The sequence below is a fragment of the Sciurus carolinensis genome, chromosome 6 (assembly GCF_902686445.1).
Source record: "Sciurus carolinensis chromosome 6, mSciCar1.2, whole genome shotgun sequence".
In the NCBI taxonomy this organism is placed as follows: domain Eukaryota; kingdom Metazoa; phylum Chordata; class Mammalia; order Rodentia; family Sciuridae; genus Sciurus; species Sciurus carolinensis.
In genome coordinates, this window is record NC_062218.1 from 146,226,203 (window position 1) to 146,248,210 (window position 22,008).

Consider the following 22,008-nt stretch of genomic DNA (forward strand, 5'->3'; position numbering starts at 1 on the left):
CAGTGGTAGAGCACTCACCTAGCATGGGTGAAACACTGGGTCCAATCCTCAGCACCACATAAAAATAAAGGTATTGTATCCATCTATAACTAGAAAGTATATTTAAAAAAATCAATTTATCATATGTGCAAGGATTTATTTCTGGGGCCTCTATTGGCCTATGCGGCTCTTCTCGACAGTGCTGGGGATTGAACCCAGGGCCTCATGCATGCTAGGCAAGTGCTGTACCACTGAGTGACACCCTGGACCTGTATGGCTATCTTTATTGTCAGTACCACATTGTTTTGATTATGGTTAACTTTGGGGTAAGTTTTGAAACTTGCAAAGGCTTTTAATGGCCTTTAGCATTTGATTTGGGAACCCACAGAAGTCCTTTAAGCAAGAGAGTGGGATGACCATTGAAACAGCAGGAACCTGGACCCCAACCTCCTGAATCCTTCCTACTCTCCCTTTCCTCCCACACTAACCTCAACATCCTTGTCTGCAGCCCCTGAAGAAGATGGCCGACCGGATCAGGAAGTATCAGATCTTGAACAACGAGGTTTTTGCCATCCTGAACAAGTACATGAAGTCCGTGGAGACAGACAGTTCCACTGTGGAGCACGTGCGCTGCTTCCAGCCGCCCATCCACCAGTCCCTGGCTACCACCTGCTAGGCAGACATGCTGCAGACCTCCACCTGGAGGAGGAGGAGAAGCAGGAGAGAAAGCAACGGTCAGCCTTCCATAGGGGCCAACTGGACAGTGTGCAGGGCAGACCTGGAAGCAAATAAGAACCTCCCCAAACATGTCTGCACCACTCCCAGGGGCTGGACTCGTGCATGCTCTCCCGTGACATCTCCATGGTGGGTTCCATTGTGTAAATGATAAACAGAAAAAAGAGCAGGGCAGTGTATGCTTTCTTTTTGTTTTCCCTCAACTGTATTTCAGAACTCCTACTTCTGTCCTTTCTCCATTCCACCATCCCCACCATCTATGGTTGCTTCTCAAGATCTCCCCACAAACTGGTGACTTCTCAGTGCCCAGGACTGAAGTCTTAGAGACTAAGAAAAGAGTGTGGCCATGCCAGAGGCATGTGGGCCTGGTGGTGCAGTAGGTTCCTGGCTTCTTCAGGTCCTCTGGCTCCCTCTCTCCAGTTTCTGGTGACCCCTCCTCCTGCTCTGGATGTTAGGGAATCCCCCACCTAGAGTATGCTTGGGCCAGATGCCAAGAGCTGCAGACGACCAGGAAGAGGATCCTAGTGTAGCATGACAATAGATGGTGTTAGCCTGGCCTTTCACAGGCTTCCCCAAACCCCTTAACTCTCCCTTCTCGGACAAGTCCCAGAGAAAAGCCAGACATGCTTCCACAACTGTCTCCTACTGAAGTGCAGCTTGGATTAGGAAGGTGGTCAGGCCTGTTATGTGGAAGCAGTATCGTTGAATACAGCCAGGAATTCCATAGCCTCAAACGGAAAACTTTTAAGGCATCTCATCAACTTGGTGAGATGGCTCCTTTATTGCTTAAGCAATTACTCAGCAGTGGACCACACAGGGTGATGGACATTGGGGATGTGACACTGAAGAAATCAGCCATGGTACTACCCACAGCATTAGCCAGTGACCAAATGAGTGACCACTCCTTGCCACAGAATCTCTCATCAAGGAAAACTCCCACAAGAAAGAAAGTATTACTGGGTTATTTCAACAGAAGCCAAAATCATCTTGAGAATGAGGAGGTTAGGAGTAACAATACTACTTGACAATAAGCCTTTAATTCCAAGGTATACCCCAAAGAGAAGTCCTGTTTTAGGGCATCAGAACTTCCATTGGTCTTAGCTGCTGAAAGATTCTTGGAACATTTTACCTTTTGCTCTCAGCTTCCTGTTCTCTTAGTGTTCCTCAAGTTAGATTTTGAGGTATAAATTCTCATAGGGGTATATTTATTTCCATTTTCCAGGCTGAACCAAAACTTTCTGCAGTCTCTCTCACTGAGTGTGGCGAGTTCTTCAAAGAGAGGAACCTTGGGGATGCACATGTCTCAATACAGAGCTCATCATCTGTAAAGGGCACATGTGGCCCTGAGCTTCTGAGAACACATAAAGTAGAACATTTAATACTTCTTACTCAGCCCAGGGAGGAAGAAAGTGAAAAATGAAAAGAACAATAATGACCCTCCCCACAGAAGGGGAATAGACATGGTTAACGTGAACCAGATGGTCCATTTTTAACCACTCAGGAAGAATAAAGGAAGTGTCCATTACCAGAGCTTTCTGAGATGTACTCATTGAGTACAGATTTAGGAAATCAACATTCTCCACAAGCTAGCTGAATTATACTGGTGTACAGAGACGTTTGAGAACCACTGTGGGAGAGGGACCATTCTGCCAACCTTGGACTTTGAGCTACCTCTGAGCCATGGAAAAACACATTTATAGTTTGGGAAGGCAGTTCAGAGTGGTAACTGGCAACTCCTTCTATCTGGTCCTGCCGCTTCCTGTTCCAGTTTCTTCTTTCCTCTTGACGGATGAATCCCAGAGGCAGGAGAGAGAGGTTATACCACATGGCAGAACTACATGATAGAACACACCGTCAAAACCCACTTAGAATCTCTAAGCTCCAAAATCTTTCAAATCCTCTGTCCTGTTTGGGAACAGTAGCTGGCTCTCTCTTTCAGATAGATAATTAGCTTTTTAATTTTTTAAGTTCATTCTCAATACTTGGTCATTGCTTTGCAGAGATCTGGACCATCCATTTAGTGAGACTGCTAGTTCAACAGCTCATCTCTCCCACCCCACTTTAATAACACTGAAGTTCACCCTCTGGGAAGAGTCACTTTATCCTCAAGAGATTTGATCCCAGTAAATTGAGATCTTCCCTTTCTGCAGAGATTCCATTTCCTCAGCTCGCCAGCAGTGCTTATTTATGAACACTGGACAAGTTTAATATGCTTTCCTCCCTAGTATTGTCACTGTCCCTCTTTTGATTTTTTTTAAATGTGTCTAAAAACCAAGAATAAAAAAAGCTTAGATTTTAACAAGTTTTAAGAAATTCTGTTTCAGAAACTGTCAGATGTACCATATTTGTATTAAGAGTTGTTGGGGATTTTTGTACAATGAATTTACATTTATTTATGGTGACTTATATTTACGCTTGTGATCAAATATTGTTAAATTCTTAAATCATATTTGCTATGCAGCTGAAGATGATATTTTGGTTTGTATTTTGGGGGTACCTGTGTTGAGTTGATAAACATTGTCATCTCCATTAAAACTGCTTCCAAACTAGTAAAAATCTTGTTCTTGATTCCTGGGTGCATTCTTATCTTCATTAATCTGTGAAGGCCATACTGAAACTAATGACTAAGAAAACAGCCTGATAGAGAATCAAAGAAGATAAGAATATAGCAGGTAAGTATACCCTAAACTTGTGGCTTGTTTTGCTTTTTCACTGAGGGAATTAGTCTTTAAAAATTGGTTTGCACTGAGTGCGATATAGGAAATAATCCCTTCTCCTGGGGATTCTAGAGTCTGAGTGTAACTATATATCCCTAGTTTTAAGAAAAAGAATAGAAAGTAATATTTGATGAAGCCTAATATGTATAGGCACCATGCTCAATTCCATCCATCCATTCCTTTTAACCAGCCGCATCGCTCTATGTAGTACAGTCTACATTTTACAGAGGCCGTACAGTTTCTTTTCACACAGACACTCAGTGACAAAACTGGAATTTGAACCCAGTTCTAAAGCCTGGACTTTTGCCACCGTACTACAGTAAACTGATCAGCCAGGTCAGACCCCAAAGCTAGACATGGAGCTGTGGGGCACCAGTCTGATATCAGGAGAGAGCCCAGCATGACCAGCTGGGGGATCCCAGGCTTAGGGAGAAAGGCAACTGCCCAGGGAACCTGTCACTCATCAGAAAAATATCAAGGAGAAGGATGTTTAAGACCAGTTTCCACGACTCGGGACCCCACATTTCGTGCAGCACCAGCTTCCCACAAGGCCCTTCACAGAGTGCTGGAACCATGGGTGGTTCCCACGGACCAGCCCTCGAGTTCTGGGGACACTGGCTTCCTTGTCTGTCAAGGTGGACAAGATAACCTAAGGCCTTTCCCACTCTAATACTGTGGTCCTGTGTGACTTCCCACTGGTATCCTCAGAGGCCTGACCACTTTACACCCACCATCCTCCTCAGTTATCTCTGAAAATTATCAATATAAAATGATGATATGTGACATTGTCATATATTTGAACTAGTGTATTTGGAACACTGCTAGTCCTAAGAGATGAAAAGGGGGTCCCTTAGGGTGTTCACTTCCTAGCGCTGTAATGGTGCTGGAGAATCAATCTATTAAAAGTTTATTTGGGCTCAGAGTTTCAGAGGCTCAGCCCACAGTCACTTGGCCCTGTTGTTTTGAGCCTGTGGAGAGGGAGTACATCATGGCGGAGGAAGCTGAACACCTCATGGTGGCCAGGAAGCAAAGAGAGAAGACAGGTTCAGGGTCTCAATATCCCTTTCAAGGGCATGCCCCTGCAGCCTAGCTTTCGACCTACTAAAGGCCCCACCTCCCAGTAGTGCCCCAGGCTGGTGACCAAGCTTTAGCATAGCAGCTTTGGGGGAATATTTAATATCCAAACCATAATAATGGCCATAACTTGGAAAGCTTCCTTTGCAACACTGATCATCTTTTTCTGAAACACACTTAGAAAAAACAGGTTAAGATTAGGGGGTAGATGCTGCTGCTGCAGATGCCACTGCAGCCACCCAGAGGTATTCTCTGGGGGGTGGGGTGCAGCTGCCCCTGAGGCCACTTCTGCAGATGCCCAGAGGTGCCCAGAGGTCTTTTCTCCAGGCGCTGCTGCTGCTGTTGATGCTGTTGCAGTTGGCCTCCCCTGGAGGTCTGCTACTGCTGCCCTCAACGCTGCCTTGGACACCCAGCTGCCATCTACACTGCTGCCACCATGGACATTGCTGCCACCAAAGCCACTGCTGCTCCCTGGAGGTCGATGCTGAGAAAAGGTTTGATAAAATACAGCACCCCTTCATGCTCAAAACACTAGAAAAAATAGGGATAGTGGGAACATACTTCAACATTGTAAAGGCCATCTACGCTAAGCCCATGGCCAATATCATTCTAAATGGTGAAAAACTGAAAGCGTTCCCTCTAAAAACTGGAACAAGACAGGGATGTTCTCTTTCACCACTTCTATTCAACATCGTCCTTGAAACACTTGCCAGAGCAATTAGACAGACCAAAGAAATTAAAGGGATACAAATAGGAAAAGAAGAACTCAAACTATCGCTATTTGCCAATGACATGATTCTATATTTAGAGGATCCAGAAAACTCCACTAGAAAACTTCTAGAACTAATAAATGAATTCAGCAAAGTAGCAGGATATAAAACCAATATGCATAAATCTAATGCATTTCTATTCATAAGTGATAGCATAAGTGATGAATAGAAAATCTGAAAGAGAAATTAGGAAAGCCACTCCATTCACAAAAGCTGCAAAAAAAAATAAAATACTTGGGAATTAATCTATCAAAAGAGGTGAAAGACCTCTACAATTAAAACTACAGAACACTGAAGAAAGAAATTGAAGTAAACCTTAGAAGATGGAAAGATCTCCCATGTTCTTGGATAGGCAGAATTAATATTGTCAAAATGGCCATTCTACCAAAGACGTTATACAGATTCAATGCAATTCCAATTAAAATTCCAGTGACATTCCTCATAGAAATAGAGAAAGCAATCATGAACTTCATCTGGAAGAATAAGGGACCTCAAATAGCCAAAACAATCCTGAGCAGGAAAAGTATCACAATACCAGACCTTAAACTATACTACAGAGCAATAGTAACAAAACCAGCATGGTATTGGCACCAAAATAGGCAGAGCAATGGAACAGAATAGAAGACACATAAATACAGTTACCTTGTACTAGACAAAGGAGCCAAAAACATACAATGGAGAAAAGATAGCCTGTTCAACAAATGGTGCTAGGAAAACTGGAAATCCATAAGCTGTAAAATGAAAGTAAACCTCTGTCTCTCACACTGCATAAAACTCAACTCAAAATGGATCAAGGACTTAGGAATTAGACCAGAGACCCTGCACCTAACAGAAGACAAAGTAGGCCTGAATCTTCATCATGTTGGCTTAGGATCAGACTTCCTTAACAAGATTCCCAAAGCACAAGAAATCAAAGCAAGAATCAATAAATGGGATGGAGTCAAACTAAAATCTTTTCCTCAGTAAAGGATACAATCAATAATGTGAAAAGAGAGCCCACAGAGTGGGAGAAAATCTTTTCCACATGCACTTCAGATAGAGAAATAATCTCCAAAGTTAATAAAGAACTTACAAAATTTTACACCAAAAATACAAAGAACCCAATCAGTAAATGGGCCAAGGAACCGAATAGACACTTTACAGAAGAAGATATACAGGCAATTAATAAATATATGAAAAAGTGTTCAACATCTCTAGTAATAAGAGAAATGCAAATTAAAACAAATCTAAGATTTAATCTTACTCCAATTAAAATGGCTATTATCAAGAACACAATAATAGATGTTGGCGTGGATGTGAGGAAAAAGGCACCCTTTTACATTGCTGGTGGAGTTACAAATTGATGCAGCCACTCTGGAAAGCAGTGTGGAGATTCCTCAGAAAACCTGGAATGGAACCACCTTTTGGCCCAATTATCCCACTCCTTGGTTTATACCCAAAGGACTTAAAATTAACATATTACAGTAATGCAGTCACATCAATGTTTATAGCAGCTCAATTCACAATATCTAGATTGTGGAAACAACCTAGATGCCCTTCAACAGATGAATAAAGAAACTGGGGCTGGGGATATAGCTCAGTTGGTAGAGTGCTTGCCTTGCAAGCACAAGGCCCTGGGTTCAATCCCCGGCACCGCAAAAAAAAAAAAAAAAAAAAAAGAAAGAAAGAAACTGGTATATATTCACAATGGAATATTATTCAGTCATAAAGAAAAAGAATATTATGGCATTTGCAGATAAATGGATGGAAATGGAGAATATCATGCTAAATGAAATACATCAATCCCAAAAAACCAAAGGCTGAATGTTTTCCCTAATAAGTGAATGATGATATATAATGGGGGTGGGGGGATAGGGGGTGAGAGAATGGAGGAACTTTAGATTATATAGAGGGAAATGAGAGGAAGGAGGGGGCTATGAAAAATATTTAGACTTAACAGACATATATAGAAAATTTCATTCATCAACTAGCAAATACTTTTCTTGACAGCACATGGATCCTTCTCTAAAATAGACCATATCTTATGCCACAAAGCAACTCGTAGTAAATACAAAAAAAAATGGAGATAATTCTCTGCATTCTATCTGACCATAATGAACTGAGATTACAAATCAACAATAAAATAAAAAACAGGGCGGTCAGGCGCCATCACTGGTCGATCTCAGTCACAGAGCGAGCTGGAGGGTGAGTCAGGCTGCCTGCATCGCGGAGCTAGGCCACAGGCAACCAACCCGCCCAACCACCAGGCTAAAGTCGGATGTCATCACTGAGCGACCCCACCTGACCTCTGAACTAAGGCTGGGCGTCATCACTGAGCGACCCCAACAGACCACCACACCAAGGTCGACTGCCATCGCGGAGCAAGCCGGCAGACGAGCCAGCCCGCCTGCATCGAGGAGCTAGCCAGAGGGTGAGCCAGCCCGCTGAACCCCACATCAAGGTCGGATACCATTGCTAAGCCTGCCTGCCTGCCCCCTACTGCTGAGGGACACTGCACTTGCCTCTGTGCTGACTCAGCGCACCCTCCTGGGGCTCCCCAGCTTCTTTGGAGGCTGGTGCAGGTGTGTTGAATTATTCCTGAGGGTGTGGCCATCATCATCGGAAGGGCAGCTCCCTTCCTGAGACACCCACAGGAGACTGGAGGACCTTTGATAAGACCAATGAGTCAAGAAGAGGAGGTACAGAGACTCGGGACCAACTCAGAGCCACTAGGTGAGTCTCTCCCATTGGGCGGACTCCCCAGATGAGGCAGTAGTCCCGGAATGCAGGGAACTTCGTGGAGTAGAGTGGCCCAGTGAGACTCCCCTGCTGGAGCCAAGAACCCAGTCAACCAGGAGCATTGCAGAGGAGGGCCACACAGTGAGAGGCTTCTACTCAGAGTGAAGGTCCGAGGTCCAGGCGGTAACTCCGGTCCCCAGGGAACATTGAAGAGAAGGGCCACTCAGTAAGGGAGTCCCTCACAAGACCAGGCTGCCCAGCCCAGGTGGTAAGTTGGGACCCCTGGGAACATCACCCAATCCAGGTGGCAGTTCTGGACCGAAGGGAACTTCTCAGAGGAGAGCTGCCCAGCAAAACTCCCCAGTGGGTGAGTCTTCACCACTGGGCAAGGCTTTCCCACCAGGGAAGTAGAACCAGAGATACAGACCCAAATCAGACGTGCCCCAGTCTGCAGTCTAGTCCCTCTTTGGCTGACCATCAGTCAACAAGTGGAGGCACCTCTGCCCACTGACAGGGAATATACCCCACCTGAAGGCCACCACCCCTAGAGGGGCAGCTTCCTTGTGAAGCACCGCATTATCAAGTTCCTCCGAGACTTCAGGCTACTAAAGGCTAAGAGGTGAGTTATTGGAAATCTACAAGACAATATTAGTCAATAGAGGAAATCTGCAATATCTCAGAGTTTCACTAGTAGAGGGGTAGATACCTGAGCAATATGAAAAAACAAGGAAAAAATGTCCCAAACAAACCTAGATGCTACAGCAATAAAATCCAGTGACAGCATGGAGGAGAAATGTCTGAAAGGGAGTTCAGAATGTACATAATTTTAAAATGATCTGAGAAACAAACGATGAGATGAAAGAGCAAATGCAGGCTTTGAACGATCGCACTACTCAACAGTTAAAAGAGCAAATGCCGGAAGCAAAAGATCATTTCAATAAAGAGTTAGACATACTGAAAAAAAAAAAGACAGAAATCCTTGAAATGAAAGAAACAATAAACCAAATTAAGAACTCCATAGAAAACATAACCAATAGGATAGAACACCTGGAAGACAGAACCTCAGATATTGAAGAAAAAATATTTAACCTTGAAAACAAAGTTAACCAAACAGAGAAGATGGTAAGAAATCATGAACAGAATCTACAAGAATTATGGGATATCATGAAAAGGCCAAATTTAAGAATTATTGGGATAGAGGAAGGCACACAGAAACAAACCAAAGGAACAAACAATCTATTCACTGAAATAATATTGGAAAATTTCCCAAATCTGAAGAATGAAATGGAAAATCAATACAAGAGACTTGTAGGACTCCAGATATACAAAATTACAATAGACCCACACCAAGGCACATTATAATGAAAATACCTAACATACAAAATAAAGACAGAATTTTAAAGGCTGCGGGAGAAAAAAAATCAAATTATATTCAGGGGGAAACCAATACAGATAACAGTAGATTTTTCAACCCAGATCCCAAAAGCTAGAAGGACCTGGAACAACATTTTTCAAGCTCTGAAAGAAAACGGATGCCAACCAAGAATCTCATACCCAGCAAAACTTACCTTCAGATTTGATGACGAAATAAAATCCTTCCATGATAATCAAAAGCTAAAAGAATTTACAGAAAGAAAGCCGGCATTACAGAACATTCTCAGCAAAATATTCCGTGAGGAAGAGATGAAAAACCACGATGTAAATCAGCAAAGGGAGGAACTACCCTAAAGGAACAGCCAAATAAAGGAGAAACCAAGTCATGTCAAAAAAAAAAAAAAAGAACCAAATGACTGGGAATACAAATCATATCTCAATAATAACCCTGAATGTTAATGGCCTGAACTCATCAATCAAAAGACATAGACTGGCAGATTGGATTAAAAAGAAAGATCCAACAATTTGCTGCCTGCAAGAGACTCATCTCATAGAAAGAGATACCCTGGGGCTGGGGATATGGCTCAGCTGGTAGAGTGCTTGCCTCACAAGCACAAGGCCCTGGGTTCAATATCCCCAGCACCACAAAAAAAAAAAAAAAAAAAAAAAAGATACCCACAGACTAAAGGTGAAAGGATGGGAAAAAATATAGCATGCACATGGACACAGCAAAAAAGCTGGAATATCCATCCTCATTTCAGATAATGTGAACTTCAAGCCGAAGTTAGTCAGAAGGGATAAAGAAAGACATTTCATACTGCTTAAGGGAAGCATAAATCAGCAAGACATAACAATCATAAATATCTATGCCCCAAACAGTGGCTCATCCATGTACGTCAAACAAATCTTTCTCAATTCCAGAAATCAAATAGACCACAACACAATACTAGGTGATTTTAACACAACTCTCTCACCACTGGACAGATCCTTCAAACAAAAATTGAACAAAGAAACCATAGATCTCAATAACACAATCAATAATTTAGACTTAATGGACATATATAGAACATACCATCCAACAAAGAGCAAATACACTTTCTTCTCAGCAGCACATGGCTCCTTCTCTAAAATAGACCACATTTTATGCCACAAAGCTAATGTTAGCAAATACAAGAAGATAGGGATACTACCTTGTATTCTATCAGATCATAATGGTTTGAAATTAGAAATAAATGACAGAGTAAAAAACAGAAACTACTCCAACACCTGGAGATTAAATAATACACTATTGTATGATGAATGGATAACAGAAGACATCAGGAGGGAAATTTAAAAATTCTTAGAGGTAAATGAGAACAAAGATACATCATATCAAAATCTCTGGGACACTATGAAAGCAGTACTTAGAGGAAAATTTATTTCATGGAGTGCATTCAATAAAAGAAGAAAAAAATCAACAAATAAATGACCTAACACTGCAGCTCAAAGTCCCAGAAAAAGAAGAACAGAGCAACACCAAAAGTAGTAGAAGACATGAAATAGTTAAAATCAGAGCTGAAATCAATGAAATTGAAACAAAAGAAACAATCGAAAAAATTGACAAAATAAATAGTTGGTTCTTTGAAAAAAGAAACAAAATTGATAAACCCTTAGCCACACTAACAAAGAGAAGGAGAGAGAAAACTCAAATTATTAAAATTCAGAATGAACAAGGAAATATCATAACAGACACGAGTGAAATAAAAAACATAATTAGAAGCTATTTTGAAAATCTATACTCCAATGAAATAGAAAATCTCGAAGACATCAACAGGTTTCTAGAGACATATGAATTACCTAAACTGAATGAGAAGGACATACAGAATTTAAATAGATCAATTTCAAGTAATGAAATAGAAGTCATCAAAAGCCTACCAACAAAGAAAAGTCCGAGACCAGATGGGTTCTCAGCCAAGTTCTACAAAATCTTTAAAGAAGAGCTCATTCCAATACTTCATGAAATAGAAGAGGAGGGAACCCTCCCAAACTCATTCTATGAAGCCAATGTCACCCTGATACCTAAACCAGACAAAGACACATCAAGGAAAGAAAATTTCAGACCAATATCCTTAATAAATATTGATGCAAAAATTCTCAACAAAATCTTAACAAATTGCATACAAAAACAGATTAAAAAGATAGTGCAACATGATCAAGTGGGTTTTATCCCAGGGATGCAAGGTTGGTTCAACATTCGGAAATCAATAAATGTCATTCACCATATCAACAGACTTAAAGTCAAGAATCACATGATTCTTGTGATAGAAGCAGAAAAAGCATTTGATAAAATACAGCATCCCTTCATGCTCAAAACACTAGAAAAAATAGGGATAGTGGGAACATTCCTTAACATTGTAAAGGCCATCTATGATAAGCCCACGGCCAATATCATTCTAAATGGAGAAAAATTGAAAGCATTCCCCCTAAAAACTGGAACAAGGCAGGGATGCCCTCTTTCACCACTTCTATTCAACATTGTCCTTGAAACTCTAGCCAGAGCAATTAGACAGACCAAGGAAACTAAAGAGATACGAATAGGAAAAGAAGAACTCGAACTATCCCTATTTGCTGATGACATGATTATATATTTAGAGGAACCAAAAAATTCCACCAGAAAAGTTTTAGAACTCATAAGTGAATTCAGTAAAGTAGCAGGGTATAAGATCGATGCTCATAAATCTATTGCATTTTTATACATAAGTGATGAATCTCCAGAAAGAGAAGTTAGGAAAACTACCCCATTCACAATAGGTTCGAAAAAAATAAAATACTTGGGAATCAATCTAATAAAAGAGGTGAAAGACTTCTATAATGAGAACTACAGAACACTACAGAAAGAAATTAAAGAAAACCTTGGAAGATGGAAAGATCTCCCATGTTCTTGGATAGGCAGAACTAATATTGTCAAAATGGCCATACTACCAAAAGTGCTATACAGATTCAATGTAATTCCAATTAAAATCCCAATGATGTACCTTAACAGAAATAGAGCAAGCAATCATGAAATTCATCTGGAAGAATAAGAAACCCAGAATAGCTAAAGCAATCCTTAGCAGGAAGAGTGAAGCAGGGGCTATCGCAATACCAGACATTCAACTATACTACAAAGCAATAGTAACAAAAACGGCATGGTATTGGCACCAAAATATACAGGTAGATCAATGGTACAGAATAGAGGACACGGACACAAACCCAAATAAATACAATTTTCTCATACTAGACAAAGGTGCCAAAAATATGCAATGGAGAAAAGATAGCCTCTTCAACAAATGGTGCTGGGGAAACTGGAAAACCATATGCAACAGAATGAAACTAATTGCTGGTGAGGCTGCAAATTAGTGCAGCCACTCTGGAAAGCAGTGTGGAGATTCCTTAGAAAACTTGGAATGGAACCACCATTTGATCCAGCTATCCTACTACTTGGCCTATACACAAAGGACTTAAAATCAGAATACTACAGAGATACAGCCACATCAAATGTTCATAGTTGCTCAGTTCACAATAGCCAGATTGTGGAACCAACCTAGATGCTCTTCCATTGATGAATGGATAAAGAAACTGTGAGATACACACACACACACACACACACACACACACACACACACAATGGAATATTACTCAGCCATAAAGAATAATAAAATTATGTCATTTGCAGGCAAATGGATGAAATTGGAGAATATCATGCTAAGTGAGATAAGCCAATCTCAAAAAACTGAAGGACAAATGATCTCACTGATTAGCAGATGATGACACATAATGGGGGGTGGGATGGGGGCAAGAATGGAGGAAGGAGGGACTGTATAGAGGGAAAAGAGGGGTGGGAGGGGTGGGGGGAAGGAAAAAATAACAGATTGAATCAAAAACTATTACCCTAGGTAAATGTATGATTACACAAATGGTATGCCTCTACTTCATGTACAGCAGAGAAACAAGATATATCCCATTTGTTTACAATAAAATAAATTTAAAAAATAACAGAAGTCTCTCTAACACATGGCAACTAAATAATACACTATTGAATGATGAATGGATAGTAGAAGAAATCAAGAATGAAATGAAAAAATACTTTGAGGTAAATGAGAATACTGATAATACCAAAATCTCTGAAACACTACGAAGGCAGTCCTAAGAGGAAAGTTCATTGCATTGAGCTCATTTATTAAAAGAATAAAAAGTCAACAAATAAATGGCCCAACATTACATCTCAAAATCCTAAAAAAAGAACAAATCTACACCAAAAACAGAAGACAGCAAATAATTAAAAGTAGAGCTGAAATCAATGAATTTGAAACAAAATTGAAGAAAGTTGACAGAAAAGTTGGTTCTTTGAAAAAAAATTAATAAAATTGATAAACCCCCAGCCACACTAATGAAGAGAAAAAGAGAGAAAACCTAAATTACTAAAATACTTGATGAAAAACAAAATATCACAACGGACACAACTGAATTACAGAAGATAATTAGAAGCTATTATGAAAATTTATACTGCAATAAAATAGAAAATACTAAAGACATTGAAAAATTTCTAGAGACATAGGACCTACCTAAACTGAATCAGGAGGTCATACACAATTTAAACAGAACAATTTCATGTAATGAAATAGAAAACATCACTAAAACTCTACCAATTAAGAAAAGTTCAGGATCAGACAGATTCTCAGTTGAGTTCTACAAGAACTTCAAAGAAGAATTAACACCAATACCTCAAATTATTCTATGAAATAGGAAGGACTGTATAGAGGGAAAAGAGGGGTGGGAGGGGTGGGGGGGAAGGGGAAAAAATAACTAAATGAATCAAACAGCATTATTCTATGTAAATTTATGATTACACAAATGGTATGCCTTTACGCCATGTACAAACAGAGAAACAACATGTATCCCATTTGTTTACAATAAAATAATAAAAAAAAATTATTCTATGAAATAGAAAAGGAGAGAACCCTTCCAAATTCATATGAGGCTAATATCACCCTGATACCAAAACCAGACAAAGACACATAAAGGAAAGAAAACTTCAGACCAATATCCCTGAAGAACTTAGATGCAAAAATTCTCAATAAAAATTCTGGCAACTCAAATACAAAACATTTCAAAGATTATGCACCACAATCAAGTGGGGTTCATCCCAGGGATTCAGGGTGGTTCAACACAGAGAAATCAATAAACATAATTCATCATATCAATAGACTTAAAAACAAGAATTATATGATCATCTCAATAGATGCAGAAAAAGCTTTTGACGAAATACGGTACCCCTTCATGTTCAAAATACTAGAAAAACTAGGGACAGTAGGAACACACTGCAATATCTTAAAGCCATATATATGCTAAACCCAAGGCAAACATAATTCTAAATGGAGAAAAATGGAAAGCATTCCCTCTGAAAACTGGAACAAGACAGGGATGCCCTCCTTCATCACTTTTATTCAACATTGTCCTTGAAATTCTAGCCAGAGCAATTAGCCAGAAGAAAGAAATTAAAAGTATACAAATAGGTAAAGAAGAACTCAAACTATCACTATTTGCCAATGACATGATTCTATATTTGGAAGATCCAAAACCCCACCAAAAACCTCCTAGAAGTAATAAATGAATTCAGCAAAGGAGCAGGATAAAAATCAATGCTCATAAATCAAACACATTCCTATATGTCATTAATGAATACACTGAAAGAGAAGTAAAGAAAACTACCTCATTCACAATCACCTCAAAAAAAAAAAATTGAGAATCAACCTAACAAAGGAAGTGAAAGACCTCTGCAATGAAAACTATAGAACACTAAAAAAGGAAATTGAAGAAGACCTTAGAAGATGGAAAGACCTCCCATGCTCCTGGATAGGCAGAATTAATATTATCAAAATGGCCATACTACCAAAAGTGTTATACAAATTTAATGCAATTCCTATTAAAATTCCAATGATGTTCTTCATAGAACTAGAAAAAGCAATCATGAAATTCATTTGGAAAAATAAGAGACCCAGAATAGCCAAAGCAATCCTAGCAAGAAAAGTGAAGCAGAAGGCATAAATAATACCAGACCTCAAACTATACTACAGAGCTACAGTAATAAAACAGCATGGTATTGGCACCAAAACAGACATGGAGACCAGTGGTACAGAATAGAAGACACAGAGACAAACCCACATAAATACAGGTATCTCATACTAGACAAAGGTGCTAAAAACACTCACTGGAGAAAAGATAGCTTATTCAACAAATGGTGCTGAGAAAAATGGAAAACCACATGTAACAAAATGAAATTAAACCCTTACCTCTCAATCCTGCACAAACTCAACTCACTGTGGATCAAAGACTTAGGCACTAGAACAGAGACCCTGCGACTACTAGAAGGAAAAGTAGACCCAAATCTTCACCATGTTAGCCAAGGATCTAACTTCCTTAACAAGACCCCTAAAGTGCAAGAAGTTAAATCAAGAATCAATAAATGCGATGGTATCAAACTTAAAAGCTTCTTCTCAGCAAAAGAAATAATAATGTGAAGAGAGTCTACAGATTGAGAGAAAATCTTTACCACATGCACCTCAGATAAAGCATTAATCTCTAGAATATATAAGAACTCAAAAAACTTAACACAAAAAAATAAATAACCCAATCAATAAAGGGACTAAGATCTGAACAGACACTTCACAGAAGATATACAATCAATAATAAATATATGAAAATGTTCAACATATCTAGCAATTAGAGAAATGCAAATCAAACCTACTCAAAGATTTCATCTCACTCCAATCAAAATGGCAATTATCAAGAATACAAGCAACAATAAATGTTGGTGAGGATGTGGGGAAAAAGGCACACTCATACATTGCTGTGGGGCTTCAAATTGATGCAATCATTATGGAAAGCAGTATGGAGATTCCTCAGAAAACTTGGAATGGAACCACCATTTGACTCAGTTCCCACTCCTCGGTTTATATCCAAAGGACTTAACATCAACATACTACAGTGACACAGCCACATCAATATTTATAGCAACTCAATTCACAATAGTCAAACTATGGAACCAACCTGGATGCCCTTCAACAGATCAGTGGATAAAGAAAATGTGAGATACATATATATATATATACACACACACACACACACACACATATGCGATGGAATATTACTCAGTTTTAAAGAACGAAATTCTGGCATTTGCTGGTAAATGGATGGAGTTAGAAAATATCATGCTAAATGAAATAAGCCAAACCCAAAAAAACAACAGGCCAAATGTCTTCTCTGATATGTGGAAGCTAACTCACACTAAAGGTTGGGGGATAGGGAAGACCCTAATACTTTGTATTAGGTAGAGGGGAGTGAAAGAGGGGTAGGGGCATGGGGGAAGGAATGAGAGTAAATGAAACAGACATTACCGTTTCATGTACATGTATAGATGTGAATCTGCAATATGTATAATCAGAAAAATGAGAGATTATACTCTATTTACGTATGATCTATCAAAGTATACAAATGCATTCTATTGTTATGTACAATGAATTAGAAAAAATAAAATAATTTTTAAAAAAAAGATTAGGGGAAAATACTCCTATGGAAAGAGGACCACTAATACACAGTGATTCATGATACTGGACAATAATTAGAGAAGTAAAGCTGACAAAGCATTGAAGGATCTCAGAAGTGGGAAGTGGAGGCAATCCAGTGATGAGAGAATAAAGTAGCTGAGTATTAGTTTGTTATAACTGTCATAATAGCCTATATGGTATGGTTTAAACAAAATATATATATATATATCTTCTCATAGTTTTAGAGGTTAGGAGTCCAAAGTGATCAAAGTGTCAACAGAGCTGATTTCTCCAAGGCCTCTCTTTTTGGCTAACAGGTGGCCATCTTCTCCCTGTGTGTTCTAATATCCTTTTGTGTATTCAGAATTCAAAGTGCTCACTATTATACCACAGAACCTATTCTTTTCTTAGAAGGACATCATGGATTAGGGCTCACACAAATGATTTTATGTTAACTTAATTACTCTGCAAAAAGACTATCTATAAAGTCACTTTCTACGGTTCTGAGGGTTATGACTTCAACATATGAATTTGGTGGGATGGGGGGCATATTTTATCCTATAATACTGAGACAGAAGAAGGTTGGATTAGGAAAAGACTAAGTTTATAACCCAGGCTGATCCATGGAAGCTAGAAAGACTACAACAGTCTGGAAGCCCTGGCCTATTTGAAGGCTGGGATACCATTCCTTTATGAAAGACTTCATGGACTCTCACTATTTGTAAGACTTTATAAGATTAGAAAGAAAGAGGAAAGGATTATAAGAAGATAGCAGAGTAGGAAATAGCAGGAATCTGTCTTCCCATCCAGACAACAATCACATTGGCAAACTGTCTGAGATCATTATTTTAGAACTCTGTAGTCTTTTGAAGATGCGGGAATTATATAAGAAGGATTCCACAGTAAATTGCAGTTAATTTCTGTCTACTTCAATTTTTAGCTCAGAGCAGCTACCCATCTCTTGTGCTCCAATCCATAGAGAAAGCTGTGCACATGTTCCCAGCCCATAAAGGAAGCTGGAACAGTTTGTAAAAAGCTTAAAAGATCCAGGGTGGGCAATAAGGACCTTGTCCTTCATTTGCTGGGGATCTAGGTTCTGATCATCAAGGACAGTACAGACATGGGTGCCAGTCATTGCTACACCCCTCCCACCAGTGTTGGAAAAGCCCTTCCTCCTTTGAAGTTCCTTTAGCCAAAGGATTTTGTGAGTCAGTATCTTTACTCTTTTCTCCCTTCATTTTTCTCTTTTTTCCAATTTTGGGAGCCAGACATTAAAGACTAGGAAATTCAAAAGCAACTGCATAAGCAAGGGAAAGTACAAAATCACCATGCATGCAGACGAGAAGTGCAGACTCAGGAAAGACCTGAGAAGACCAAGTTTATAACTCAGACTGATCCATGGAAGGTAAAAAGTCTACGGCAATCAAAAACAAAACAAAAACCAAAAAATGAAAAAACGGGAAAGGGAAGAATATGATTTTCAAAGTTACCCCATTAGTAGATTCAAATGTCCATTATTCAATTTTTTTTAAAAATCACAAGTTTAAAAAGAAACGGGGCCATTGTGAGTGAAAATAAATACACCAACAGAGACAAGATGGTAAACCTACTAGACAAAGACTTTAAAATACCTACCAAAGATGCTTCAAGAACTAAAGGAAAGCATAGAAAAAGTAAAGAAAATAGTGTATGAACAAAATGGAAACATCAGTAAAAAGATAACAAAAATAAGAATTTCTATAGCTGAAGTATATAATAGCAAATGAAAAATCCACTATCAAGGAGTTCATTTTTATTACTGTAATGAAATACCTAACATTATAAATAAATTATCTAGCTCACACATCTGCATACTTGAAGATGTGGCATTGGCATTAGTTCACTTTTACCTTTCACTCCTTCCTCTCTCCCAATTTTGCACAGAGCCATACAAAGAGGACTCCATAGAGTCATATGAATCCCAGGAGCCATAACTTTTATAAAGTGAAAGAAAAACCAGAGGCAAATACTCCAAATCCCTAGTATTTCAAGGCACCTTCCACCTCACCTCAGGAGGAACATAAAGGAAAAGACATAGCTAGACCACACTAGGGTAAGGTTTAAGCAAATTCAAGAGGTGAAGCCCAGAGAAATTAAACTACAGATCTCGACAATTTACTGTGTTAGTTTTCTATAGTTGTTTAAAAAAATACCTGGGATAACTTATAAGGAGGAAAAGTTTACTTTGACTGCTTCAGAGGATAAAGTCCATGATCATCTGACTCCATTGATTTCGGGCCTATGGTGAAACAGAACATCACATGCTAAAGCAAATCTTTAATGGAAACCCCAGAAAATGAGAGATTCCGGGAACATGAAATTTCTGCTGAGAGAAGCCAGGGCAGCAAGCAGAGTCAGCCCAAGAGACAGATTTTAGCCAGCAAAGTCACAAGGGTGGGGCTGCCCAAGTTCTTAGGAGCTCACATCATGCCACTGTGTGCCCCAGATGCCAGACATGAAGCTACAGGATGTTTGCCTATTTGGATTTCAGTCTTGTTTCGTCCAATTCCTCCTCCTTATTGTCCTATTTCTTCATGTACCATTCTAACTTGGAAGTATATAACTTTTCTATTTTTATAGACTCTTACAGCTGAGTTTTCCTTGAGTCTCAGAAGAGACTTTGGACTTGGACTTTCAGAGCAATGCTCAAAGAGTTAAGACTTTAGGGCCTTTGGAGGTCAGGGGTGGACTGTAATGGTTTGAATCTTAAATGTAGCCCAAAGGTCCATGTACCAAAGGCTTGTGCCAGCTTATAGCACTATAGGAAGGTGAGAGAAACTTTAGGAGATGGGGCCCAGTTGGAGGAAGTCAGGCCATTGGGAGTGTATACTGGAAGGGGATTTTGGGGTTACAGCCTCTTTTCACTTTTTGCTTCATTGCCACCATGACATGAGTTTTGTTCCACCAGAAACTTTCTGTCATGATGCTTGGCCTTGCCAAAAGCCCCAAAGCAATAGGTTTTATGGACTAAAACCTCTGAAACCATGATCCAAAATAAATCTTTCTTCTTTATATTGAGTTTCTCAGGTATTTTGTTACAGTAATTGAAAGTTGACTAATATAATGGTAACTCTGTAAACCATTGGCACCCAACAGTGCCAACAGTGGCATTCAATTGAAAGAACAAGCTAACAGTAAAGTATACTCACAAAATTGAGCTGTTCACTCCCAGAAGTGGAGAGAAGTTTTACCTGGTTTTGATCCCCAGATAGCCATCCTTCAGGACCAGCTTAGTTGTACCACACTAGGGAATTTAACAGCATTCAGGTGACCTCAAATTCCACACAGATCCACTTACAGAGGGAAATGAACACTGCAGTGAATTTTGGCCAAAAAATGGGGACAAGATCTGCCATGCCTGGGAATTTAAACAGTACTAAGCACAGGTTCAAAGCCACCCCAAGGCTGCACACAGGCAGGAAGGCAAACCTCAGCAGCACATTTCATAGCATTTGGTTCCACTCATCCTGATCAAAAGATCAGGGAAACTGTTTTATTTTTTAAGAAAGATAAAAGACAAAACTTTAGCGAAGGAAAAAGATGACTCAAATAAAATTAGAAATGAAAAAAGGAAACATTACAACAAATACCACAGAAATACAAAGGACAGTAAGAATCTCTTATGAATAACTGTATGCTGAAAACTTGGTTAACCTACAAGTAATGGATAAACACCAAGACTGAGTCATAAAGTGGAAGGGAGACAGACTGGTAGAACAGAGGAAGGTGACCAAGAAAAGGAGAAGTACCAAGAAATGAAATTGGCCAGATTGTATTATTAGAGTGTGCTCGTAGACAAATATGTAACAACAAAGTCCACCATTAGGTATAATTACAATGTACCAATAAAAATGTTTTAACTTTAAATAAATCTCAATATAGCTGATATAAAATATCATGAAACTGTAAAATAAGAAAAAGTAAAAGTCTGAATTATGAAGAAGCAGGAAGTCTGAAGAGACCAATAATGAGTTAGGAGATTTAGCCAGTAATAAATTCCTCCACCAAAGAAGAGCCCAGGGTCTGATGGCTTCACTGCTGAATTCTAGCAGACATTTAAAGAATAACTAATACCAATCCTTCACAATCTCCTCCCAAAATAAAACATGGGGGAATACTGTTAAACTTTTTATAAGATGCTATGGTTTGAATGTCCCCTCCAATACTCATGTAGAAATTTAGTACCTCTGACAGTAATAAGAGGAGGGACTTAGTTCCTGAGGTCAGGGCCTTTCTGGATTAATGTCTCACAAGAGTGGTTCTGTTATCATGTGAGTAGCTCCTCATGAAAGGACGAGTTTGGCCAAATTTTCCTGTCTCACACATGCTTGCTCATTTTTTTGCCTTGTTTTGATACAGCATGAATGTTCTTGCCAGGTAAGTGGATCATTCACCATGATCAAGTGGGATTTAATCCTGGAAAGCAAGGATGAGTCAACTTATGCAAATCAATAAATGTGATATATTACATGAACAGAATGAAGAACAAAAGCCATGTGGTCATTTCAGTAGATGTTGGAAAGGCATGTGACAAAATTCAACATCCTTTCGTGATGAACATTCAACAAATTTGATACAAGAAATTTGCCTCAAAACAATATATACCATAGATGATAAATCTATAGCTAACAAATATGCTCAATGGTGAAAAATTTAAAAATTCAAATCCTTTTCCTCAAATATGCCTAGTAAGACAAGTACACCTACTCTTTTACCACTTCTATTGAACAAAAAGGCAAGAGAAAGAAATGTCATTCAAATACAAAAGAAATTGAAACAATTGAAATAGAGTACTGAAACTGACTGTTTGCTGATGAACTACTTAATCTTATACATAGAGAAGACTAAAGATTTCACAAAAAACCATTAGAATTAATGAACAAATACAGTAAAGTTGTAGGGTACAAAAGTCACAGAAAATTCAGTAGGTTCTGTATACTGACAAATATTCTGAAATAAAAACTAGAAGATCAATTCTTTGATTGCTATTGTTAAAAATATTTATAATAGCTAAAAATATTTAGAGATAAATTTAAG

At 39.0% G+C, this 22,008-nt stretch overlaps 1 protein-coding gene across 3 annotated transcripts in view; it reads left to right on the top strand.

Moving 5' to 3' along the window:
* The window catches only part of Cyfip2 (cytoplasmic FMR1 interacting protein 2), a 120,398-nt gene extending 117,135 nt beyond the window's left edge, over window positions 1-3,263 (top strand). For all 3 annotated transcript variants that reach the window (XM_047555450.1, XM_047555449.1, XM_047555451.1), the window contains one exon: window positions 488-3,263. In XM_047555450.1, the coding sequence (XP_047411406.1) occupies window positions 488-655 (168 nt within the window). In that variant the 3' untranslated portion in view covers window positions 656-3,263. The remainder of the gene's footprint in view (window positions 1-487) is intronic.
* Window positions 3,264-22,008: the final 18,745 nt, after the last annotated feature.